This window comes from Maylandia zebra, linkage group LG3, assembly GCF_041146795.1.
Source record: "Maylandia zebra isolate NMK-2024a linkage group LG3, Mzebra_GT3a, whole genome shotgun sequence".
Taxonomy (NCBI): domain Eukaryota; kingdom Metazoa; phylum Chordata; class Actinopteri; order Cichliformes; family Cichlidae; genus Maylandia; species Maylandia zebra.
In genome coordinates this window covers 4,438,469-4,456,832 of record NC_135169.1, presented here as the reverse complement: position 1 = coordinate 4,456,832, position 18,364 = coordinate 4,438,469, and the positions used below count along the sequence as shown (strand labels likewise).

At 40.6% G+C, this 18,364-nt stretch overlaps 2 protein-coding genes and 2 long non-coding RNA genes across 5 annotated transcripts; 3 read left to right on the top strand and 1 right to left on the bottom strand.

The window, feature by feature from the left end:
- Positions 1 to 2,593: 2,593 nt before the first annotated feature.
- On the top strand, positions 2,594 to 3,402 carry LOC112431691 (uncharacterized). Its single transcript, XR_013097171.1, has 3 exons — positions 2,594 to 2,851; positions 2,931 to 3,176; positions 3,252 to 3,402. It is a non-coding gene; the product is annotated as an uncharacterized LOC112431691 (long non-coding RNA).
- Positions 3,403 to 5,645: 2,243 nt separating this feature from the next.
- On the top strand, positions 5,646 to 8,759 carry cyb5d1 (cytochrome b5 domain containing 1). Its single transcript, XM_004571577.3, has 4 exons — positions 5,646 to 5,774; positions 7,179 to 7,255; positions 8,136 to 8,354; positions 8,467 to 8,759. Exons 1-4 carry the CDS (start codon positions 5,651 to 5,653, stop codon positions 8,695 to 8,697), a joined length of 651 nt encoding a protein of 216 aa, XP_004571634.1. The 5' UTR covers positions 5,646 to 5,650; the 3' UTR covers positions 8,698 to 8,759.
- LOC143414454 (uncharacterized) lies at positions 5,689 to 14,640 on the bottom strand. Of its 2 annotated transcripts, none has more exons than XR_013095071.1 (3): positions 14,505 to 14,640; positions 14,302 to 14,423; positions 5,689 to 5,824 (listed from the first exon to the last, which is right to left on the bottom strand). It is a non-coding gene; the product is annotated as an uncharacterized LOC143414454 (long non-coding RNA). The 2 variants fall into 2 exon arrangements; XR_013095073.1 differs by lacking the exon at positions 5,689 to 5,824 and adding an exon at positions 10,605 to 10,711.
- LOC101467982 (C-type lectin domain family 10 member A) lies at positions 8,907 to 18,153 on the top strand. Its single transcript, XM_004571576.4, has 9 exons — positions 8,907 to 10,180; positions 10,491 to 10,560; positions 10,635 to 10,736; positions 13,318 to 13,416; positions 14,961 to 15,026; positions 15,109 to 15,201; positions 15,283 to 15,437; positions 16,054 to 16,163; positions 16,894 to 18,153. Exons 2-9 carry the CDS (start codon positions 10,506 to 10,508, stop codon positions 17,036 to 17,038), a joined length of 825 nt encoding a protein of 274 aa, XP_004571633.4. The 5' UTR covers positions 8,907 to 10,180; positions 10,491 to 10,505; the 3' UTR covers positions 17,039 to 18,153.
- Positions 18,154 to 18,364: the final 211 nt, after the last annotated feature.

The window sequence follows — 18,364 nt, the reverse complement described above, 5'->3', positions numbered from 1 at the left end:
TTTATTAAACAGATTTCAGTCATATCACAGTAATCCCTGGATTAACTAGTGGGAAGTGACCGATTATGCTGGAACACATAGCAGGATGTTTTAACAAAACATGACAAAGGCATGCTATGGAAGAGATCCAGAGATGATTAAATTCAGAATAGTGTATAAATGCACTAGTCACACACACCATGCTTCCACATCATGCTAATTATAGAGTTCCACAGGGTTCTGTGCTAAGACCAATTCTGCTTACATTATACATGCTTTCCTCCAGCCTATGTTATCTGCTTTAAGGTACACATTTGAGAAAGAGGGAGGACATACAGGCAGGGATCCAAGTGACCACACTTTATTTACAGTGAAAGTTTAAAGGTCCAATTTCTTCCAGGCTTAAATCCAGAAAATGTCAATTTTCCCCCAGAATCCACACCAGATTTTGCTCATCACTTTGTGTCTCATAATCTTTAGGGATGGGAATCTTGAAACAGTTGTTTCAAGACTGTGTTGAGCTTCTTAAGCTCATATGTTTCAAAACACTGCACGGAAGCATGGTTCAACACACCCAGGTCACATGACCATGACTTAACAAAGTTTTGATGTGTTTCACTTCAGTTTCAAGAGGTGGTCGAGGAGGTAAGACTCACCTCAACCTCGTAGTGTGTGGAGCAGCGGCTCCCCATAGAGAGCATTTTTCACCTGCACAAATGCCGCCTGGCACTGATCCATCCATGAGACCAGATCTAGGTCAGGCCCACGAACCCAGGCATGAACTGATCATAGTACCCAGGCAGCTCCATGGACTGCCTCACTTCCTTTTTTGTCTTGGGGTGTGTGCGGGATGCAATGGCGGCTTACTTCTCCATCTGTAGACACACCTGCCCTCCCTCCAAGTGGAATCCCAGATACCGTACCTCCCTCTATCCAACTGCACACTTCTTTAGTTTGGCCTTGAGGTCTGCCTGCCTGCTTTAGGGACTCCAGAACCACGGCCACCCGCTGCACATGGTCTGCCGAGGTGTTACTGTGCAGGATCACATCATCGAGGTAGGTCTCAGCATATGCAGCATGCAGCCACAGCACCCGGTCCATGAGGCTCTGGAAGGTAACTGAAATGAGCCAAATTGGTACAAACCGTCAGGGTAGAGAAGTGTCTCCTCCCCAGAGTCAGCGTCCCAAACAGCTGTTCTGCTGCCGTCATTTGGCTGCATGTGATGATCCAGAACTTCTGCCGATGATTTTGGACAGAGAGGCCCAATCTATCCAAAATGGCCCTGCCGATGACATCGAAGCTCTGCTGTGGGGCTGCCGGCAGGCTCAGAACCTCGGACTGCGCCTCTCCCAACAGCAGCGGTAATAGCTGCAGGCCACTGATATGCCTCTGTGTTGGGCTAAAATAGGGGTCAGCAACCTTTAAGACCCAAAGAGCCATTTGGACCCTGTTTTCACTGAAAAGAAAACACTGGGAGCCGCAAATACTTTTTGACATCTAAAATGAAGAGAACACTGCATACATTGTTTTTTACCTTTATGCTTTGTATAAACCACTATAGTGTGTTGTTTATGAAGTCCACGAAATGCTACAAAGTAAATGAAATTTTATTTATGTAATGAACACATTTTAAACTCTTAAAAAATTTATAACAAAAAAATCAATTTAAATCAATTAAAAAGCTGAACTTAAATTATCCATGTAGCAAACAAAAACTGATCCTTATATCACATTTGGGCTTTCGGAGCATGTAGAACCTTAACCTGAATTTTAAAAATAATTGGAAAAAACACTACGCTCCTAAAAAAATGAATAATAAATATTCGCAAAATCTCTGCATGAATATTTATTTTACCTGGTTACCTGGTACCTGTATGGCGGGCGTGGCCTGCAGTGCTGCTGCAGGAGAGGTGGTTGCGCCTGAGCCACACCGCCTTATAGTCTGTGCTCTCTCTGATGTTGTGTTATGTGTCGGGCTGTGTGCCGGAAAGCTGAAGCCAGCTGCATGTGTACAGCAAACATCGTCGGGTCTGCCGTGGTTTGTTTACAATGGGACTTCTGTTCCTGAACCTCTGCGCCCAGCGTCTGCAGACTGGGGCTGTACGAAGTCACTTTCATCTTTACGCAGGACTGTGAGCTGTCGTCTGTGAGGCGTGAGTGGTTTTTGTTTTTATCATAGTTCATGGTTGGGAATAGCTGCTCAATTATGTATGCGGATCCGAAGATCGACAATCCACAAATTAGGCATACTGGTAGGCCGCTCTCGTCAGAAGTAAATGCAAACAAATCTGCCCAGACAACATTAAATCTTCTTCAGATATTTTTCTTATCTTACATTTCTCCATAATTTACCTACTTGGGGTTGAAAGTCTCAATAAATGCATTGCATTTTGGCGGGTATATACATATATATATACCGGCTTCCGCGAGTGTGACTTCCGCGAGTTATTTTGATTAAATTGTAATATTATGATGAAAAATAATTTAAAAAATAATTTTATTTTTATATTTCAAGATCATGATAATCTCTGTAATCATGTGAGCCAATGTGTGGACCGACTGCACAAGCAGCCATGAAAATGAGTCTAGCCTCTCCTATTTTCACAGCTCGTCTGACTGTGAGTCCCAGCAGCTCTCAGCTGTTTGAATTAGACTTTGTATCTCTGAGTTGTCAGGACGATGACAGCTCTGCTGGATGGACTCTGAGGAGAAACATAAGCAATAAAGTGATGATTCAATGTGGAAAGAACTTTGGAAGATGGTCTGGATCTACCTGTACGATAAGCTACATGTACACATGGGACAGTGGAGTTTACTGGTGTGAGTCCAGAGAGGGTCCCATCAGTAACATGGTTAACCTGACAGTCACTGGTAAGCTGAGTGTGTGGAGTTAGTGTTGATGAAGCTGTGTGTAAATGGATGAAATGCTGTAGTTTGTCTCTGTGTTGAGGTGGATCAGTGATCCTGCAGAGTCCTGTCCTCCCTGTGATGGAGGGAGATGACGTCACTCTGCTCTGTAAAACAAAGACCACTCCCTCCAACCTCCCAGCTGCTTTCTATAAAGATGGCTCCCTCATCAGGAAGCAGCCTACAGGTCACATGACCATCCAGCATGTTTCCAGGTCTGATGAAGGCCTCTACAAGTGTGACATCAGCGGTCATGGAGAGTCTCCATCCAACTGGATCACTGTCACAGGTGAGGAGCTTCACACTCATTTCATGTCTTATTTCAGCCACAAGTTTACCTGAATAGATGGGATTCTATCTGCAGGTAGACCTGCGACTACAGCCCCGCCCACATCAGCACCTTCACCTTCTACCTCACGCCCCCTGCATTTTGACTTCACACTGCTTCGCTACCTGCTGGTGTTCTGTCCATATTTAATCTCCACTCTTCTTGTTGCATCTTTACATCGATAGAGAGCCACAGGTAACACTGACTCATTCACTGATCAATTATTAAACAATCAATAATCAATGAACTGATGACAGATATCTGTCTATAACTACAACTGTTAACATTTTATAGACTGCATCTGTGTTTCTTTTCTGATTTGCTGACTGCAGGGAACAATCCACCCACCAGTGATCATCCGAGCTCTTGAGGTCGACGGATTGGATGAAGAGGATGTCATCAAAGAGCACTGATTGTAAATTTTATCTAAGATTTTGAGGCTCATTCAAAAACAAAGCCTGTATACAAATCTGTGTTTAAGCCAGGTGTTCAAATAAATTATGAAATAGGAAAAAAAAAGATTCTAACCCAGAAAATAATGTAATTTAAGTTAAAAACATAAAATAGTAACTGGAAAGGTTCAAGGATTTATCACTTCAAAACACTATTCATCTTGAAGTACTTATGTAAAGACCCGACAAAATGAGCAGCATAGACTGAGTCTTAGGCTACGTCCACACGTACCTGGGTATTTTTGAAAACGCAGCTTTTTCTATGCGTTTGCACCTTTCGTCCACACGTAAACTGAAAACGGAGATTTCTAAAAACTCCGGCCAGGGTGGATATTTTCGAAAACTCTGTTTTTGCTATAAAGTGTGGACGAGAAAAACGGAGAAAATGCAGCGTTAAAGGTGTGCGCCTTTTTTGACATCACGTTATTGTTTCGGTGAAATGAATTTCTACAATACTGTTAATTCTACTCTCTGCAGTGTTTAAATGCTTACATACACACAGTTACTGTCCCTCCACACATACGACTGGGTTCTGCTTCTATTCCCCAGCTTTGTTTACTATTTCCCACCGAGGCTTCTAGACTTCTGATTGGCCAACATTTCTACACGGTGAGGAATATATCGCCACCTGTTGCTTTGGCATGTTCATAGCAGCATTTTCCTTCATTTCTGCATTCACGTGTGGATGGGATTATTTTTTAAAACGTCCGTTTTCAAAAATACCCGTGGACGTAGCCTTAATCTTAACATACCTAGAGTTGTAAACAGAAGTTCATATGCACTCTTCATGGGTAATTTTGAGCTTTTAATAATTTCTTTGACTTATTCATTTTACAGAGTGGAATGATTGAACAAAATACACGTTTAATGACTTGAAAATGAATGGTGAAAAATTGTCAGCACTCATTGGACTGACCAATACTACGTACAGTCCAAGGACTCAGTGATGACAGTAAAGATCTCAGAAGGAAAATTTTAAATTTAAAGAAGTTAGGAAAATCTCTTGGAGAGAGAGAAATGGAGCCACATTCCAAGCTCACCTGCTCTGACACGTTATTTGGATGTGTAATCATGTTTGCCAAGGCCTGGAAAAAACCCCAAACTTTGAGCCTTAGTTGAGAGGAAAAAAGCTAGGCCACAGTCAAGTGAGTTTTACACCACCAAGGGTGCTGACCAAGAAAGAAGCGCCTGATCAAACACATTCAAACTGGACAGAAATGTGCAAAAACAGAACAACAAAGCACAGAACTAGTCCTTCATTTGTAATAAAATGGCATGAGTGGTATTCAGCTAGCATTTAAAAAGGTCCAGTTAGAGAAAATTTCTTGAAGTAAAGGACCAAATGATTATAATGTCTAATTAAAGGAGTAAATACTCTTATGGATCTGCTTGGTCTCTACACTGCACTAAACAATAAGAGGAAACAGAGCCATTCTGAATCCTTCAAAATAAAAACGTTAAAGAAGCATAGAGGCTGGTGCAGATGCTGGATGAACAACTACTGAGTATTAAGGACACTTTAAGGAAAAAAACAGTATTATTGATCAAATCATTCTGATAATCATTTGATCAGTCAGATACATTTGATTATTTTCAAGTTGATGTTTCCTGGGTCATTATTTTAATTTGCTGCGGGATGAGACAACATGGTGATATTTACAGGTGGGTAGAGTTGAAATTTTTCATATATATATTACTGTCCGGAGAGTAATGATTCTAACAAATACATACAGTTAATTTATTAATTTTAATTAGTTTATTAATGTTTAGGAAATAAAACCATCCCTATCTTTATTGATTAAATCGATTCAGGTCATTTTTAGATCTCGAGATAAACACGTGTATTTCAATGAACAGAAGCCCCGCCCTCGGCGTCTCTTGCCATGGCAGCGTGTCAACAGCGCTCCATGGAGACGGCGAAACCTGAACCGGGGCTGTTTTTCCGCGTTTCTCCGTGACTTGGACACAGCTACCCGCCTGCAGATGATGGGACGGCCCAGGTACTTCACTCCCTCGGAGGTGGCGGCTCACAACACGGCGGAGGACCTGTGGGTGTCGTTTCTGGGCAAAGTGTACGACCTGAGCCCGCTGATGAGCCAATACAAAGGTGAGCCGCAGCAGGTAGATTACTGCGGCACCAGTTGAAGACAGGGCAGGCTGAAAAGCACAAAGTGCCTCTGTGAGAAGTCAGAGTCAGTGAGAGTGATTCCTGTTTTTGACTCTTTAGTTACACAACAGGAAAACGAGTTTCCGGAAGTGTCTGTTCCTGCTGCTAATCCACACAGCGAGTAACCAGAAGGAGTTGCACTGTGTGTGTGAGACTTGTGTGTCCGACATGAAGACTCGCAGAGTACAAAGACACAAAATGACAACAAAGGGAAAAAATAAATAAAAAATAATCCCTGAAAACGTGGATCACAGTTTTCCCACTCAGTTCATTGATTTAATCCATAGACTGTATGCAAAAGATGGTGCTTGCTGCATATTGGGGGTTTTTTTCTTCTTCTTCTTCTTCTTCTTCTTATTATTATTATTATTATTATTATTATTATTATTATTATTATTATGGAGCTCGTGGATGAAATGACACGAGGACCTCAAGTCATTTACTGCAAGAGGCTGCCCTCTGGTGGTCATTTCAGGCATTTCTGCACTGAAGCGTCAAAGACCGATTTAAAAAAAAAGTGTTTTTGCTTGTAATATTTTAAAGACACAACTAATGATTGACTGTAACATCTAAAGATGAACTAGATCAGCTACTGTTTAAATTATGTGTATAAATACATAAATTAGATTAGATGAAAAAGCCGAAGGTGGGTAAATGACCCAAATAGTTTGAAAGAGAATATTTAAACCGCTTGGATGAATTAACTTTGTGTGGAAGTTAATCTTAATATTTCAAGGCATCCTGTTTCCTCTAATAACTGATCGGACAGTTTTACTCTGAAAAAATTACACTTTTAAGCATTTTGATGCATTCCTATAACTAAAGGTGGAATTTTAGTTTGAAAATCAGAGATTTCATAGCATCCTGTTACCATCCCCTATCTAATACACTTTTATTTTGAAAATGATGAATTCTTTTAACTAACTCTAGGTTTTATTTTGAAAATGTGAGATTTCATAACATTCATTACCTTACCTCACCTAACATTACCTTCCAATTACTAATTGGACACTTTTATTTTGAAAACAAAGACACTTTAAAATAATCTTTCCTTAAAGTTGACTCGCTGCTGGAGCCTCAAGTGGACATTAGAGGAACTGCAGTTTTTGTTCCATCAACACTGGCTTCATGCTTTAGACTCTATGATCAGCTTGTTTTGTTGCTGTTTGAAAGCCTTTGTAATGTTAATTTGAAAGAGTATAAGTAAACATCTGTGTAGTATTTCCTCCTACAGCTTTCTTAAAATGTAAGTGGGTTAAAATCAGACACCACTGTGGGAGTTCTCAGGTGGAGAGTATTAAGAAAGATGGTGTTTATGAGGGTAACATGTGTTTCTGTCTGCAGGTGATGTTCTGCTGTTGCCCATCATGGAGTTTGCAGGGAAGGACATCAGCAGCTGGTTTGACCCCAAAACTGAAGACGTGAGTGCCGATCAAACTTACGTGGACTGGTGTTAGACTGTGCAGAGCTTTTCTACTGTAGCACAGACCCAAGAGTTCATTTTTACTACTTAAGCTACATTTATGTCTTAGATTTTACTTCATCTTTCAACTTTAGGCACTTTCGCACTGCTTGTATGGATGCTTCTGGGACCGTTCAGGGGATCAGTGTCTTGCTGAAGGGCATTACAGCATGCTGGAATCAAACATCCTCCTGAGCCACAGTCACACTCAGTCATCTCCTACACCTGTCATTAAGGGCAGCTTGAGTAATAGTCGTGCATTCCTAATCCTGCTGAAGAGTGTTTTCACCTGAATGTACTCGCCTGTTACTGAGTTCTGATTTGGAGAAAATTGAGATACTGTTGTTTAATCTTCTCTACAGGAAGCTTCACTTGAGGTTTAAGCCCAAGTCACACAGGCCTCGAGCCTCAGTCAGCCCAAATCCTTCCAACCTCGAGCAACTTTCAGGAAAAAAAACACTTTTTCCTAGAGACCTGTGGTTTCCATGGGAGTGCAGACTGCTCTCTAGGCTTGTGTGAGTGGTCAGAATCAGTTTCCAGGTCACATAATTTTCTCATATAGAAAATATAGAGAAATAAAAATTCTTATCACAGTTCAGCTAAAGATAATCAGACAACATTTTCTGTTGCTTTGTACTTGGACAGTTAAAGTAAACACACTTCACTGTTTTCTCCAGCAGGTTTTGCTTTTACTTCATGAGGATATTTCAGTTCTCTGATCTGGAGTCTGTGGGCAGTGGCCCGCCTCAGACCTGAAACCTGAAACAGCATCTGGTGGTTTTATGCTCCTGTGCTGTCAATGTAAAAAGATAGTAAATTAATTTCCCACCTGTCCTCAGATCCTGAAGTACGTGGACCCTCTGACCTGCTGTGTGGCGTACTACACCCCCAGGGGGCGTTTCCTGCACATCCCCCCCAACGGTCCGCGCTCCGACTGGGACAGCGACATCGGACAGCCGTGGTGGAGAGATAGCCGATACGAGGTGGGGCTGCTGTCCGCTAAAACCAGGTGGATGCGAATCATCAACACGCTGACGTCACAGGAGCAGCGGATGGAGGTGAGCACATCACCTCAGCCAGATGCACTTTGGGTAACTGCGCCTTCATGATGTGGTTAACGGTCACAAAGATGTTTAGCTACAAACACAGTGTGTGTCCTGATGCCCTCAGGTGTGCTCAGAGGAGACTCTGAACGAGATCCTGCAGCGCTACCTGCGATACAACTCGCATGCCCGCAGCTACACCTGGAAATACAACGGCGCCGTCCTGGACATGAACAAGACGCTGAGTGAGAACAATGTCCCAGACAATGACCTCGAGCTCGAACAGCTGCGTCTGGACCGAGACGCATTCACCCCCGCCATCCTCCTCCACTACAACGATGACCTCACCGAGGGCTGACCTCTGACCCTGAACTGTGGACTAGAACATAACAGTTATTTTATTAAAGCTGTGCTAACAGGTGCCTTTTCTAACTGTCGTTTGATGAAAGTTTTCACCAAAGAGAGACCTTAAATTCTCTTTAAAGGCCAATCTGAGCTGCACATTAGCACAGATGGACTCCCACAAAGTCACTGGAGACTCAGTTAGGGTTAGCTGAGGCCCCTGATGGCTAACTGAGCTAAGCAGTTGGCAAATTTTGTGCATCAAGAGGCTGATCCAGAGCCAAACTCTGTTTGGTCTATCTGTCTATATGTTGTTTCCTTGCATTTAACTTAATTTTACATCTTCTTTTACATCTATCAGTTCAGCCCCTCACATCTTTAAACATCTTTAAATATGACGAGATGAATATGAAGAGAAAATGTTGGCCACCCCTGGTTTAAACCTAATTCATTTGCAATTCCTTCAGTGTCCACTCCAGTGAGTCAGGCCCCATAGACTCCCGTGTTAAAATATTCAAGTCTTCAGGTGAAATTAACATGTTTACAACCTTTACAAATAATAGATTTCAGGTAGAATGAGATATATATTAATAACATATAACGTACTACAACTAAAGGCTTAAAAAAGTGGAAGTTAACGTCAGTAAAACACATGTATAGATGTACAACAAGCCTGTAAAAGTCAGACCTGAAGCTTTTTAGCCTCTAGTTGGCGTATCTCTGGATGGCATAACCATCTGAGAACACTGTGAGTAACAAAACCCAGAATGGGGTGTCACAGAGTGTTTTCTTACAGGTCATGGAGTTCCACAGGGCTCTGTTATAGGTCCTTTACTTTTGTTCAGATTTAAATTATAATCTAAATTCACCTGTTTAAATTGTATTAACACTTAAAGTTTCCATTAATGGTAGTGTGGCCTTTTTGCTGCTGTTGGAACATTATGTTTAATGCAAACATGTGACTAAAATTGTACTTGAGACCATCCCCTAAAACCTGGTGAATGTTAATGTGATTATGAATTAATGTCATAGAAAAACGGATCCAGATGGTTTTCCACAGTTTAAGGTGTTTCAATTAAACCATTTAAGGTTTAGATGAACACTGTGTCCCGAGCAGCTCTTGTTTTATATCGAGCTTTGTGTTTATGGTTATCTTGTGTTAAAGTTTAAGACCACATGTCTGTGTTTGTTTGTGATCTTGCATTTACACATAGTTTGAATTTGTGAACACTGTGGTTGATTTTAGGGAAGTTCAGACTGAGGAATGCTTCCCTCCCTGGGAGAAAATGTTTCTGAACAAAAGGGAAATTCTGAGGCTCATTTTACAGAAAATACTAAAATAGGATGTGAGACCAGGAGCTAAATCCTCAAAAATAATTATGATGCGCTTAATAAAACGGGTACTTGCACATAGTTTCTTACTTGGTGGGTGGGAGGGAGGAGGTGATGTAAACTTTTATCTGATGCTTTCCAGCTGATTCTTCACAGGCAGAGCAGAGGTGAGGAGCACTTTATTCTTTCTCCATTATTAGTTTGAATTAGTGTTGATATTTAAGTGAGTTTGGTAGAAAGAACAACTTGATTTTGTTGAGATTAGCATAGGTGTATTTATATACTGAATATCTACATAAATCCAGCTACAGGTGTATTCCTTTAAACTACTTTGATCCAATTTATATTTAATACGTTTAAAATAACTTTACGGTTTAACTTGAAAGTAATAAAGGGAGGCATCACCGGGTAGTTTTTGAGACTTTTGTTCGTCTCTCCAAAGGTACTGTAACTTGACTGACTCTATTTTAACCACAGTAAGAGGTGAGCAGAATGGAGGAATCATATTATGAGAATTACTGGGACCAGACGACGCTCTCTCTCACAGGTATCCGTTTCATTTAAGTTGGGAATGTCTTGGTTGTAGCGTGCACCTGTAATAACTGAGCGTCTGTCAAGCAGACAGTCCAGCACCCTCATCTGCATCCAGGTTCAGACGGTGGCTGTTTCCTGGTCTGATCGTCGTGGTCCTGCTGATTCTGATCATAGTGATGGGAAGTACCAGTAAGTGCGTGTACACACACACACACACACACACACACACACACACACACACACACACACACACACACATTCTAGTTTAGGTTAAATGTGGTGACCACTGTTACTTCTTCAAGTTAGTAACTGAGTTACAAGATTCTAAAAGTAATTAATTACTTGAAAAGTAACTATTGCGTTACTTTAAAAAAACGTTTAACCCTCTGGGGTCCAGGGTATAATTGGCCATTTTTAACTACTTTTGATGTTCCCTCCACATTTTACCTTTAAAAACTCTTTACTTTGCCTTGTTTGGTGTCATTCTTTTCAGCACAAACTCACGTGTCTGAATTTACAGTTATGTTTTCATTTTGACATACTGTATTAACACAATTGGTCTAAAATCAGACAAAAAACATAAGATCAAAGTAGAAAAGGTTATATTTTTTACTGTAACAACCACAAACATGTTTAATGATCATATTTCACAACTTTAAATGTAAATATAAATTGTCAATTTTAAAATCCTATGCACAAGTTTGCAAACAAAGTTATTTACATCCATTTACCTTTTACCTTGATTTTTTAAAATAACCATTTCAAACTATTTACAGATCAGCTGTTCTTCAATAAGATGCCACACAAATTATTTGTGCCACTCCAAAAACATAATTTCTGTCCACTATAAAGGAGAACATCACAGCCTGATACCTGCAGGTCTGACAGCAGCAGGTGTATCACTCCTGTTTCTACCTGGAGACAGCAGTCGCCTTATTGTTCTGACACAAACACAAAACTATCCACAACACTACACACTAACTACACAAGACAACACATTAACTACACACTCCAAACACGCTAAACATCACAAATCTCTCACATCTCAAAACTCACTCTCTCTCTTTCTGCTGTCTCTCTCTCTCTCGCCGTCACTCCTAAAACTTCCTGTTTTTTTGTTGTTTTTATTTTATTTTTTGCTCATAAGCAGAGAGTGCTTGCTAGCACTTTCCTTAGACAGTAAACGTGTGATTATTGACTTGTTGCATCACACGAGAGTGCTACAATGACTCTGGTTTTACGAGGCCTATCAACACAATTTACAAACTGGTATAAATCACCTTGTTGCTTTGTCTTTAAGTGGTCATGTGATTGACTTACCACGACTACTTTATTCCTCCTCAGTCAAACAGCAGCACTCATGCGATTGTTTTGCCCCCTTAGCTCCAGGTGTTGTGCTAGACAGTGAACGTGATTACCGTCCGCGGGAGCGCGCAGCTGCTTAAAGCTGTAGCGTCCAGATTACTTACAGCTACTTCCGTGTGACTGATATAAGATGCGGTAAGCTGAGCACAGCTTCAACCGTCTGTTTGTTGAAAAATAGTAACGAACGGCGTTTCCTTGTTAGTAACTCTAATTCCGTTGTAACGATAGAAATAGTAATTAGTTAGATTGCTCGTTACTGAAAAAAAAAACACCATTAGTAACGCTGTTACTTGTAACGCCGTTATTCCCATCACTGCACACTACCAATATTATAAGTAAGCTCTGCGTTTTCAGTCTGCCTTTTAAAATAGAAATAGAATAGAGTAGTCTTTTGTCCTTTTTATTGTACAACTAAATTCTGGGTGTCCCACATCAACTGTGTTGGAATAAAATATAATACGGCAAGGCTGGGATGGTCAATTTGGTAAAGTAAATCCATTGGGCATCTTTCTTTGCCTTTAGACAATAATTCTGATGGCAAAAGAGCCAAACGGGACAGGCAAAAAAAAAAAAAAAAAAAAAAGGAATAAAATATAAATAGTAGAAAAACACAAAAAGGTGCACAGTAGTTGGAAGCACTGTGCCACTGCATATGTGTGTACATGCCACCATCTTGAGCCGTTCATGTCTAGGTCTGCATTTGGGGTCCAAATCCACATGCTAAATCCCACCTCTACATCCATAAACATCCTTCGAGGTCTTTCTCTTTTCCTATATGTCCAATATATCAATGATCCCTCCACTGCACACTCTCAACCATCTCAGCTTTCCACTTCATATGCATTCTTTATAGTCTCTAGTGAAATAAACACTTACAAACTTTTTCTTGTATGTGCAAAATGATTATTAGAATCAGCACGAGCAGAGTACGTTAGTAGCAAAATCACTGTGACTGCAAAGATGGTTTACAGAATTTTCTTGTAATTGAAAATAATTTTTGATCCTTCAACATGACAAAGAGAAAAACAAATGATAACTAAACTCTAATCACACAGTAGATATTTACATGACATCATCTTGAAATTAAATTATTAAATGAATACAATTTTCACCCATAGAAAGATAAGTCATTTGATTTACAGTTTTTGTTATATTGAATCTTCATTATGTAATAGAGCCAGTTTTTAAAATCAGCTTTTTATTTTATCATCTCTAGTATTGTTTCATTTTGTTCTTTTAATGATTTTTCTTTACTGAACATTTTTTTATTTTGTCTTATTTTGTTGAGCAAATTTCTTTATTACACTATTTTATTGTATTATAGAGTGTTTAGTTTGCTATACTAGAAGAATTTCCTCTTTTTGGGGGATGTGTACAGTTGACCTTGGCCATCTCTTTTTTTCAGACAGGAAGATGTCAAATCGTCTGGGGACTTTGGAGCAGAGAGTTTCCAACCTCAGTAAGATCGTCCAATCACTGAACGCCTCACTGCATCACACTCAAGGTAGCACACCTCTTAGTTAACGTCTTTTTGGAGAACACTCAAAAAACAAAAAAACAAAACAAAAACAGGACACAGTTTCAGCACATTACTCTGCTACACTTAAAATCTGAATGTGGTTAGCTTATATAGATTTAATACATCAAACTTAAAGGTGTTTAGATCCACAGCATAACTAGTTATTGTCCCAGTTCTGGGTCATTTTGACCCAGCATTTTCAGTTTCTTGTGTTTTGGTATTCTTCTTCTTCTGTGTTATGATTTATGTTCTGATTCTTTAGTTGTGCTGTTTTGATTATTATTATTATTCTAGGTTTCAGTTTGGTCCTGGTTATGAGTTAAATTTTTAGGTTTTGTGTCAAGTCTGTGTCTCGATGTGATTTGTTTTCTGTTATACTTTGAAGGTCCATGTCTTATGTCAGTGTCCATTTTACTTCACCCTGTCGCGTTAGCCCTAATTTCTCCCAGCTGTGTCTCCCTCCTGTTTCCTATTCCCTGATTACTCCACTGTGTATTTAAGCCCTGTGTTTGCCTTTGCCCTCTGTCGTGTCGTTAATGTTTGCTACCCTCAGTATGCTGTGTGTTTGTCTTCTACTTCTGTTTAGTTGCTCAGTTCCAGTGTTTCAGTTCCTATGTTCAGAGTTTTGTTTTGGTTTTTTGGACGTTTTATCCATGTGGAGTTTTTTCTGAGCAACAAAGCTGTGCTTTAGGTTTAACCTGCCGGTTCTGAGTCCTGCTCTTGGGTCCACTTCTCCGGCCTGCCTGCCACACAGCCTATCATGACAGTTACAGCTATCTGGTACAGGTGGACAATGTAACACTAGATAACACTAGATATTGAAACATATTTAAATTAAAAATGACACATTTATATTAAAACACAATTCACCAATAAATCCCCGTGTGTCCCAGACTCCCGTGCCGTGTCTTCATCCAGTGTCAGTGCTCTGTGCATGTGCTCCTTAGCGTTCGTGTAACCTGTGCTTGCTGCCCTCTCGTCCCGCAATTCTCCTGAGAAAATAACAGAAGGAGCCGTAAATACACTACACTGTGACAAATTCACACTCACTGACTTCCAGCTGGGAAACTAACAGGAAGTCTCACAAAACGATCCAGCATCAGAGAGAGCTCCACCACACTGCTAAGTAGCTCCCTCGAAGAGGCTTGATCATCTGCAGGTTTGTGTGAACATCTTCCTCAGGTGTGGCCAGCCACCTGGCAGGGCACACCCACCAGGCCTAATGGTGCCCGTAAACCAGCCTACCAGATGCACCCACACCCATATACACACCCACACACACATACCTGCAATCAGGGAAACCAGTGACAGCCATACCATACATCAAATATACTTATAACAAGTAATATAAGTCCAAAACTGCAGAGGACACCTGGGTCATCAGACCCAGGTCCCTGACACTAAAATATTTATCTCATAAGGGGTTTATGCAGACTTACACTAACAATGTGAAAGTCTAAACCAAACCTCATCGTTTTAAGTGTTCCAGTTGCCAAACATGCTAACATGCTAAGTCTCCTTGTTTCTAGAAACGGCTAAACAAGTTCAGCAGCTCCAGTATGCTGTTGAGAACAACAAGGACCAGCTTAACTCGGGTTTGTCTGCCCCCCTGTAGATTATACTGCTGGTGATGACTCCAAACATCATGTTTAACCTGTGTTTGTGCTGTGTGTTCAGTGTCAGAGGCGCCGAAACAGCTGTCGGTCATCGACTCTCTGAGCAAGAGCATCGCTGCCATCAAATGTTCCCACGAACACGTCATCAACAACAGTGCGTATACCATATTTATATTAGGAAAATACACATCTGCAGACTGACGCTCACACCTGTGTACCTGTTTCTCTCTGTCAGGTTCAACTGCAGGTGGTTGTTGTCCTATGGGTTGGACTGTGTTTGAGTCCAACTGTTACTTCTTCAGCGGTGATTCTCGGTCCTGGAACGAGTCCAGAGACTGGTGTGAAACACAACAAGCCCACCTGGTCATTCTGCGCAACGACAAGGAGTGGGTAAGACCTGCCACACTTGTCACATGATTCAGCATGAAATGTACCAGTCTTTATTTGAATGGTAATGTTTCCTAGTTTGTAAAAATGTGTCTGGTTAACAGCATCTCAACAATTCAGACAGCAGAGACTTCAGAGCCTCAGAGGTGTCAGTGGACAATGTCATGGGCATGGCACACTTTTTAAAACATAATTTAACTCTTTCACCCATAAAGACAACATTTTATTTATCTTTTTTGTGAGCAGGCCTGAAGTAGGACAGAAACACTTAGAAAAGAGCTTCAAAATGACTCATAGATAAAGAGTCGAGGTTTAAGATGTACTGTCTGACATTTTCTGGATTTAAGAAAAGATTTGAAAACTTTATGTGCACACAGTCAAAAGCATCTTTAACTAAGCAAGTAAGTTTTTATTTAAAATGGAAGGCTGAGTCACATGAGGACGTTGTACCAAGGCTAATGTTAACAAATCCACTGCTTAAATGCTGCCCTCTAGAGGTAAAAGTGGAATTTACACAAATGACCTTCAAGTTATGAATATCCTGCATTTTATTTTATTTTTTTAGTAGTTTGCAGACAAGAAAATAAGAAAAAATTACTTTATACTTCTCTCTGTCCAGGACTTTGTGACCCACAGGAGCATGCCTCACTTTTACTGGATTGGTTTGTCTGACTGGAGGACTGGGCGCTGGGAGTGGGTGAACCAGACGCCGTACACAGTGGAGCCCAGGTCTTAAAAAAAAACAAAACAAACAGATGTGACCTCTCTTCTGTCTTGCATTAATGATATGGAAAGAATCAAAATCAAACAATTCCAGATGAAAGAGGATGAAAATCATAAAGCCATACTGGCATCATACTAGCCAAACCAGCCATTCCAAACTTTTTAAAAATTATTTTCCATTTTTCTTTAACTTATTTTTTTCCATTTACTATTTTTCTGTACTGTGCTTTGTGACTGCAAGTCTGTGAGTCTGCAAGTCTTCCTTACTTATTTACTTACTTTCCTTTTTTCATGTTTCGTCCTGCTTTTTATTGACTTTAATTCCCCAAATGTTTGGGCCATACTCAAAGACACATCATGCCTTTTATTAGTATTTTTTTTTTTTCAAATAGGTTTTTCGGAAATTACAAAAACATGCACACATGTCCACAGATTGCCCTTAAAGAGACTGACTCGACTGAAAAAGAAAGTGATCCAGAGTTGGCGGGAATTTTATATCCGGTTTCCAGCTGCAAATCCCTCCTGTCAGACACTGTAGAAACAAAATTAGCATGTTAGCAGAAGCAGCATTTTCCCTGTGGCTTTACTCAGTGTTAGCACAGCTTTTAGTGCAGAAATGAGCCATGCCAGCTTTGACAAAAGCTGCTGTAACCCTGGAGATGAGAATAGGACAATTATGCTCACTTCTGCATAGAATTTGCTCACAAACATAAGTAATGTATGTGTGTTTTTCCAGGCGGTGGAAACCCGGGCAGCCGGACAACCTGACCGGGCACGGAGATGAAGACTGCGCTCACCTTTATGATGATGGACTCCTGAACGACGTGCACTGCTCCATCAAGATGCAGTTCATCTGTCAGAAACCTACCGTGAATGCCTGAACACACCTGCTTCCCTGGCTTTGCCCACATCTGCTCTCAGATTACACCGCAAAAACATATAATATAATGAAGATATCCCACTTTCTGGACTTACTGCTCTACAGGGGGCGCTCTCCAGCAGGTCCAGAGTTAATGAGGCTATATGGAGCTGTAGAAGAAAATTGTAAAATTGTAGAAAATTTCCCAAGGTGTTTACTTTAAAGACTGAATAGAACATGGACTAAAACTGAGACTGTGGAAAAACAATAGTGAGAGAGACCTGTAATTGCAACACATGAGCTCTTTAATGAGCGTCCTGATGCCCTCAGTGTGCTCAGAGGAGAATCTGAGGAGATCTTCCAACATTACCTGCACTACAACTCTGACGCCCAACGCTACATCTGGAAATACAACAACAACAGCACTGTCGGGACATGAAGATGCTGAACGAAAACAGCGCTCCAGTGAGATCTGCTCAGCCCCGCTGTCTGCCTCCCTCTTAAATGACAACCTCACTGAGGGCTGACCTCTGACTTCTTGAATGTTGGACTTTCACTTGGTCATGTAGTTGGGTTTTGTTTTAGCTACATACTAATGAGGAACTTTTTAGTCAAAAAAAACCTACGATTTGAATGAATACAATTATGTATAAAGAGGTTAATGTTAGCCAAACCCTACCCCTAACTCTAAATGGGGTCCTTGTGACCAAGCATATGCTAGAACATGACGTTTTTGTTTTTTTTTTGCTATTTCTAATCATCTGTGGCTGCACATTTGCTTTTCTTGTTAGTTTGCTTTAATCCTTTTGGTCATCATGCTGTATTGTGCACATGTGGGTAAAACACACATCAAGGGCTGGACTAGGCCATGTAACATCTCTGTAAGGTGTTTCATCAGTGCCAAATAATTAGCAAGATCTAATAATATTTTAACAGTATTTTCACTGTAACCTTTAACCATGCTTCGAGTCAGTTAACCATGATGTGGTAATTTTGTAAACTTATCTAAGTCTGTGGTCCTGAAGTAGAAATGCTGTCCACTCCAACCTAGGGGACGAACCTAGTGGACAGTTACCCACAGACTCTCACATTCAAATGTCCAAGTTCAAAGCAGAAATAAAAAATGTTACAGCCTGATTACAAAAAATAGTTTTGGTCTCTATATCTACACCCCTGCTTTATAGCAACAAAACGTTTTTAAAGCATCTGAATAAAGCCGTGTCAGTGTCAGATGTTATGATGGTATTATCGTCACACAGATTGCATACAGTTTTTGTAGGTTTTGGTTGATTTTAGGGAAGTATCAACTGAAAAGTGGCGCTTTGGCAGGGAATGGCTGCCTGTTTCT